The 7,500-nt window shown below is 49.2% G+C and overlaps 1 protein-coding gene across 4 annotated transcripts in view; it reads left to right on the top strand.

Annotated features, from left to right (window-relative positions):
- The window catches only part of LOC125450350 (bone morphogenetic protein receptor type-2-like), a 39,595-nt gene extending 35,400 nt beyond the window's left edge, over positions 1–4,195 (top strand). For all 4 annotated transcript variants that reach the window (XM_059644059.1, XM_059644058.1, XM_059644056.1 and 1 more), the window contains one exon: positions 3,753–4,195. In XM_059644059.1, the coding sequence (XP_059500042.1) occupies positions 3,753–3,908 (156 nt within the window). In that variant the 3' untranslated portion in view covers positions 3,909–4,195. The remainder of the gene's footprint in view (positions 1–3,752) is intronic.
- The last annotated feature ends 3,305 nt before the right edge of the window (positions 4,196–7,500 follow it).

Raw genomic sequence — 7,500 nt, 5'->3', positions numbered from 1 at the left:
TGTTTCAGTAAGAGCAGAGAAGATGGTAAAAGCGGGGTGGGGGGTGTGGCATTGTTGGTCAAGGACAGTATTACAGTTGCGGAAAGGATGTTTGGGGACTCGTCAACTGAGGTAGTATGGGCTGAGGTTAGAAACAGGAAAGGAGAGGTCACCCTGTTGGGAGTTTTCTATAGGCCTCCGAATAGTTCCAGAGATGTAGAGGAAAGGATAGCAAAGATGATTCTCTACAGGAGTGAGAGAGACAGGGTAGTTGTCATGGGGGACTTCAACTTTCCAAATATTGACTGGGAACGCTCTAGTTTGAATACTATAGATGGGTCAGTTTTTGTCCAGTGTGTGCAGGAGGGCTTCCTGACACAGTATGTAGACAGGCCAACAAGGGGCGAAGCCACATTAGATTTGGAACTGGGTAATGAGCCTGGCCAGGTGTTAGATTTGGAAGTAGGTGAGCACTTTGGTGATAGTGATCACAATTCTGTTATGTTTACTTTAGTGATGGAAAGGGATAGGTGTATACCACTGGGCAAGAGTTATAGCTGGGGGAACGGCAATTACGATGAGATTAGGCAAGATTTAGGGAGCATAGGATGGGGAAGGAAACTGCAGGGGATGGGCACATTAGAAATGTGGAGCTTATTCAAGGAAAAGCTCCTGTGTGTCCTAGATAAATATGTACCTGTCAGGCAGGGAGGATGCTGTAGAGCGCGGGAGCCGTGGTTTACAAAGGAAGTGGAATCTCTGGTCAAGAGGAAGAAGAAGACTTATGTTAGGATGAGATGTGAAGGCTCAGTTAGGGCACTTGAGGGCTATGAGGTAGCCAGGAAAGACCTAAAGAGAGAGCTCAGAAGAGCCAGGAGGAGACATGAGAAGTTGTTGGCGGATAGGATCAGGGTAAACCCTAAGGCTTTCTATAGGTATTTAAGGAACAAAAGTAAGATTAGGCCCAATCAAGGATAGTAGTGGTAAGTTGTGTGTGGAGTCAGATGAGATAGGGGAAGCGCTAAATGAATATTTTTCAACAGTATTCTGTCTAGAAAACGACAATGTTGTCGAGGAAAATACTGAGATACAGGCAACTAGACTCGGTGGGATTGAGGTTCACAAGGAAAAGGTATTAGAAATCCTACAGAGTGTGAAGATAGATAAGTCCTCTGGGCCGGATGGGATTTATCCTCGGATCCTCTGGGAAGCCAGGGAGGAGATTGCCGAGCCTTTGGCATTGATCTTTAACTCGTCATTGTCCACAGGAATAGTGTCAGATGACTGCAGGATAGCAAATGTGGTTCCCCTGTTCAAGAAAGGGAGTAGAGACAGCCCTGGTAATTAAAGACCAGTGAGCCTTACCTCAGTTGTTGGTAAAATGTTGGAAAAGGTTACAAGGGATAGGATTTATAATCATCTAGAAAAGAATAAATTGATTAGGGATAGTCAGCACGGTTTTGTGACGGGAAGGTCGTGCCTCACAAGTCTTATTGAGTTCTTTGAGAAGGTGACCAAACAGGTAGATGAGAGTAAACCGGTTGATGTGGTGTATATGGATTTCAGCAAGGCGTTCGATAAAGGTTCCCCACAGTAGGCTATTGTACAAAATGCGGAGGAATGGAATGGTGGGAGATATATCAGTTTGGATCGGAAATTGGCTTGCTGAAAGAAGACAGAGGGTGGTAGTTGATAGGAAATGTTCATCCTGGAGACCAGTTACTAGTGGTGTACCGCAAGGGTCGGTGTTGGGTCCACTGCTGTTTGTCATTTTTATAAATGACCTGGATAAGGGCGTAGAAGGATGGGTTAGTAAATTTGCAGACGACACTAAGGTCGGTGGAGTTGTGGATAGTGACGAAGGATGCTGTAGGTTGCAGAGAGACATAGATAAGCTGCAGAGCTGGGCTGAGAGGTGGCAAATGGAGTTTAATGCAGACAAGTGTGAGGTGATGCACTTTGGTAGGAGTAACCGGAAGGCAAAGTACAGGGCTAATGGTAAGATTCTTAGTAGTGTAGATGAGCAGAGAGATCTCTGTGTCCATATACACAGATCCTTGAAAGTTGCCACCCAGGTTGACCGGGCTGTTCAGAAGGCATACAGTGTTTTAGCTTTTATTAATGGAGGGATCGAGTTCCAGAACCAAGAGGTTATGGTGAAGCTGTACAAAACTCTGGCGTGGCCGCACTTGGAGTTTTGTGTACAGTTCTGGTCACCGCATTGTAAGAAGGATGTGGAAGCTTTGGAAAGGGTGCAGAGGAGATTTACTAGGATGTTGCCTGGTATGGAGGGAAGGTCTTACGAGGAAAGGCTGAGGGACTTGAGGCTGTTTTCATTAGAGAGAAGAAGTTTGAGAGGTGACTTCATTGAAACATATAAAATAATCAGAGAGTTAGATAGGGTGGATAGGGAGAGCCTTTTTCCTAGGATCGTGACGGTGAGCATGAGGGGGCATAGCTTTAAATTGAGGGGTGAAAGATATAGGACAGATGTCAGAGGTAGTTTCTTTACTCAGAGAGTAGTAAGGGAATGGAACGCTTTGCCTGCAACAGTAGTAGATTCGCCAACTTTAGGTACATTTAAGTCATCATTGGACAAGCATATGGACGTACATGGAATAGTGTAGGTTAGATGGGCTTGAGATCGGTCTGATAGGTCGGCACAACACCGAGGGTCGAAGGGCCTGTACTGTGCTGTAATGTTCTATAGAGAGAGAGGGGCACAGTATCCGGGGAGAGAGAGGGACAGTGTCCGGGGAGACAGAGAGAGAGCGAGAAAGAGAGAGAGGAGAGAGGGTCAGTGTCCAGAAAGAGGATGAGAGAGAGAGAGAGTGAGGGGGCAGAGAGTGTGTGTGAGAGAGGCAGAGATGGAGAGGATCAAAGTCTGGAGGTAGAGAGGGGCAGTGCCCAGAGAGAAGGGAGACAGAGGATCTGTATCCAGTGTGTAATTTGTCTCTTTCTCTCTCTCTCCCTCTCTCTCTCTCTCACACATTTTCTCTCTCAATATCTCCTGCCCACATAATCTCTCCCTCACATTCTCTTTCTCTCTACCTGACAAATCTCTCTCTTGCAATCTCTCTCCCTCATCCTCTCTCTCTCTCCTTCATTCTCTCTCTCTCTTACATACATAATCTCTGCCTCTCTCTCACACAATCTCTCGCTTCTCCCCATCTTTCTCTCTCAACCTCTCTCATGCACAATCTCTCTCTCACTTGCTTCCCCATCTTTCTCGCAATCTCTCTCTCTCATGCAATCCCTCTCTGTCTATCTCTCTGTCTCACTATCTCTCTCACTATCTGACTATCTCTCTCACTATCTCTCTATCTCACTCTCTCACTATCTTCTCTCTCTGCCGCTATCTCTGTCACTGTCTCTCTATCTCTCTCACACGACCTCTTACTGTCACCCACAATTTCTCTCTGTCCCACTCTCTCACTATCTCCCTCTCTCTGTCACTGTCTCTGTCTCTCACTATTTCTCACTCTCTCTATTTCTCTCTCACTATCTCTCTTTCTCTCTGTCTCTCTCTCTCTCTCTCTCACTCTGCCCTCCTCTCTATCTGTTCCCCCAACTTTCTCACTCTTTCTCTCTCCCTCTCTCTTGCCATCTGTCTCTCTTCCCCCATTTTTCTCCCCACCACTCTCCCACCTCCTGCCCTCTCTATCTCCCCATCTCTCTATCTCTCCCTCCCCCATCTCTGTCTACCCCCACTCTCACTCTCTTTCTCTCTCTCTATCTCTCTCTCCCTCTCTCTACATGCCCACCTTTCACAGTGGCTATCCGAGACCCTCCAGGAGAGCTGGGACCACGACCCAGACTCTCGGCTGACCGCTCACTGTGTGGAACAGAGACTGAGGACCGTGGCTGGAGAGACACTGTGGGCCAATTCTGGATCTGCGGCTGGAGACGGGGCCGGAGAACAGGGATAATTCCAGGTCCCCATCTGGTTTACTAGGAAAAGGGATGGATCCCCTCTCCTGGGACCCGTCCGCTCTCCCATATTCCCATCTACCACACAGCTCCCAGATTGAGCAAATGGGGAATTGCTTTGGCCCCAGCCTGTCTTTTTCTGCGGCCAACACCCGCTCCCTCAGACCCTCTGCAGGCATCTATCAGATCGTCACTTGGACTCTCCTGGAGAACAGTCAGCTTTGGACAATCTTGGTCGCTCGGTATCTCCCTTGTTTTATAAAATATAGCCATTTGTCATGAGCTTTACATCCTGTGTAACAGTCCTATCTCTGACAGCGCCCACACCCTCGGCGCTGACCCTCCGCCATCATACCGCTCCCTCACCCTCCCACAGTGCCCACTCCCTCAGCCCTGACCCTCTGACACCGCTCTGCTCCCTCACCCTCCCAAAGCACCTGGGAGGGTGAAGGTGTGGGGCGCTGTGGGAGGGTGAGGGAAGGGGATCAATGGGAGGGTAAGGGAGCGGGGCGCTGTGGGAGGGTGAGGGAGAAGGGGCTGCGGGAGGTTGAGGGAGCAGTGTCAGTGGGAGGGTGAGTGAGCGAAGCACTGTGGGAGGGTGAGGGAGTGGCGTGCTGTGGGAGGGGGAGGGAACGGGCAGGGCTGTGGGAGGATGAGGGTGTGGGGCTATGTGGGAGGGTGAGGGTTTGCGTTAGGGTTGGGGTTAGGGTTAGGGTTTGCGTTAGGGTTGGGGTTAGGGTTAGGGTTAGGCTGAGGGTTAGGGTTGGGATAGGGTAGGATTAGGGGTAGGGTTAGGTTTCGGGTTAGGGTTTGGGTTGGGGTTGGGGTAAGGGTTAGGGTTAGGGATACGGTTAGGGTTAGGGTTTAGGGTTAGGGTTAGGGTGAGGGTTATGGGTTAGGGTTAGGGTTAGGGTTAGTCTCACCTGTGATAGGGTTAGGGTTGGGTTAGGGTTAGGGTTAGGGATAGGGTTAGGTTTAGGGTTAGGGTTAGCGTTACCTGCGATAGGGTTAGGGTTACCTGCGATAGGGTTAGGGTTTTGGGGTTAGGGGTAAGGGTTAGGGGTTGGGTTAGGGTTTCGGTTAGGTTTAGGGTTAGGGTTAGCGTTAGGGTTTGGGTTAGGGTTAGGGTGAGAGTTAGGGTTAGGGTTAGGGTTAAGGTTAGGGTTAGTCTCACTTGCGATAGGGTTAGGGTTAGGTTTAGAATTAGGGTTAGGGTTGGGTTAGGGTTAGGGTAAGGGTTAGGGTTAAGGTTAGTATCACCTGCGATAGGGCTAGGGTTAGGTTTAGTGTTATGGTTTTGGGTTACGGTTAGGGTTAGCCTCACCTGCGATAGGGTTAGGGTTACAGTTAGGGTTAGGGTTAGGGTTAGGGGTAGAGAGAAAGGGTGAGTGTTTGTGTTTGGGTTAGGGTTAGTGTTAGGGTTAGGGTTAGGGTTAGGGTTAGGGTTTAGGGTTAGGGTTAGGGTTAGGGTTAGGGTTAGGGTTAGGGTTAGGGTTAGGGTTAGGGTTTGCGATAGGGTTAGGGTTAGGGTTAGGTTAGGGTTAGGGTTAGGGTTAGGGTTTGCGATAGGGTTAGGGTTAGGGTTGCGATAGGGTTAGGGTTAGGGTTAGGGTTAGGGATAGGGTTAGGGTTTAGGGTTAGGGTTAGGGTTACCTGCGATAGGGTTAGGGTTAGGGTTAGTGTTACGATAGGGTTAGGGTTAGGGTTTGGGTTAGGGTTAATCTGTGATAGGGATAGGGTTAGGGTTAGGGTTACGATAGGGTTAGGGATAGGGGTTGGGGTTAGGGTTAGGGTTAGAGTTAGGATTGCGATAGGGTTAGGGTTAGGGTTAGGGTTAGTCTCACCTGCGATAGGGATAGGGATAGGGTTAGGGTTAGGGTTAGTCTCAGGGTTAGGGTTAGGGTTAGTCTCAGGGTTAGGGTTAGGGTTAGGGTTAGGGTTGTGGGGTGGGGTGATAGGGTTAGGGTTAGGGTTAGGTTAGGGTTAGGGTTAGGGTTAGGGTTTGCGATAGGGTTAGGGTTAGGGTTGCGATAGGGTTAGGGTTAGGGTTAGGGTTAGGGATAGGGTTAGGGTTTAGGGTTAGGGTTAGGGTTACCTGCGATAGGGTTAGGGTTAGGGTTAGGGTTAGTGTTACGATAGGGTTAGGGTTAGGGTTTGGGTTAGGGTTAATCTGCGATAGGGATAGGGTTAGGGTTAGGGTTACGATAGGGTTAGGGATAGGGGTTGGGGTTAGGGTTAGGGTTAGAGTTAGGATTGCGATAGGGTTAGGGTTAGGGTTAGGGTGCGATAGGGTTAGGGTTAGGGTTAGGGTTAGTCTCAGGGTTAGGGTTAGGGTTAGTCTCAGGGTTAGGGTTAGGGTTAGGGTTAGGGTTGTGGGGTGGGGTGCGATAGGGTTCGGGTTAGGGTTAGGGTTAGGGTTAGGGTTAGGGTTAGGGTTAGGGATAGGGTTAGGGTTAGGGTTAGGGTTAGGGTTAGGGTTAGTCTCAGGGTTAGGGTTAGGGTTAGGGTTAGGGTTGCGATAGGGTTAGGGTTAGGGTTAGGGTTAGGGATAGGGTTAGGGTTTAGGGTTAGGGTTAGGGTTACCTGCGATAGGGTTAGGGTTAGGGTTCGGGTTAGGTTTAGGGTTAGTGCGAGATGGTTAGGGTTACAGTGAGGTCTAGGATTTGGGTAGGGTTAGGGTTAGAGTGAAGGGTTAGATTTAGGGTTAGGGGCCGATAGTGTTAGCGTTAGGGTTAGTGTTAGGATTGGGTTAGGTTCGGGTTAGGGTTAGGGTTTCCTGCGATAGTGTTAGACTTAGGGTTACCTGTGAAAGGGTTAGTTTTAGGGTTCGAGTTAGGGTTAGGGTTAGGGTTAGGGTCAGGGTTAGGGTTAGGGTGAGGGTTAGGATTAGAGTTAGGGTTAGGGTTAGGGGTAGGGTTAGGTTTAGGGTTAGGACTAGGCTTAGGTTAGGGTTAGGGTTAGGGTTAGGTTTAGGGCTAGGGCTAGGGCTAGGGTTAGGTTCAGGTTTAGTGTTGGTGTTGGGTTTGCGATAGAGTTAGTGTTAGGGTTACCTGCGATACGGTTAGGGTTAGGGTTAGGGCTAGGCTTCGGGTGGGGTTTGGGTTTGGAGTTAGCATTAGGTTTGGGGTTGGGGTTGGGGTTGCAGTTCACGATAGGGTTAGGTTTAGGGTTAGTGCGAGATGGTTAGGTTTAGGGTTTTGGCTTGGATTTTGGTTAGGGTTAGGGTTGGAGCGATAGGATTAGCTTTAGTGTTAGGGTTAGGGTTCGGGTTAGGGTTAGGGTTAGTGCGAGATGGTTAGGGTTACAGTGAGGTCTAGGATTTGGGTAGGGTTAGGGTTAGAGTGAAGTGTTAGATTTAGGGTTGGGGGCGATAGTGTTAGCGTTAGGGTTAGTGTTAGGTTTGGGTTAGGGTTAGGGTTAGCGTTAGGGTTTGGGTTAGGGTTAGGGTTAGGGTGAGGGGTTAGGGTGAGAGTTAGGGTTAGGGTTAGGGTTAAGGTTAGGGTTCGTCTCACTTGCGATCGGGTTAGGGTTAGGTTTAGAATTAGGATTAGGGTTGGGTTAGGGTTAGGGTAAGAGTTCGGGTTAGGGTTA

This window comes from Stegostoma tigrinum, unplaced genomic scaffold, assembly GCF_030684315.1.
Source record: "Stegostoma tigrinum isolate sSteTig4 unplaced genomic scaffold, sSteTig4.hap1 scaffold_48, whole genome shotgun sequence".
Taxonomy (NCBI): Eukaryota; Metazoa; Chordata; class Chondrichthyes; order Orectolobiformes; family Stegostomatidae; genus Stegostoma; species Stegostoma tigrinum.
The sequence above is the reverse complement of the archived record's forward strand: the minus strand, read 5'-3'. Positions and strand labels throughout refer to the sequence as shown.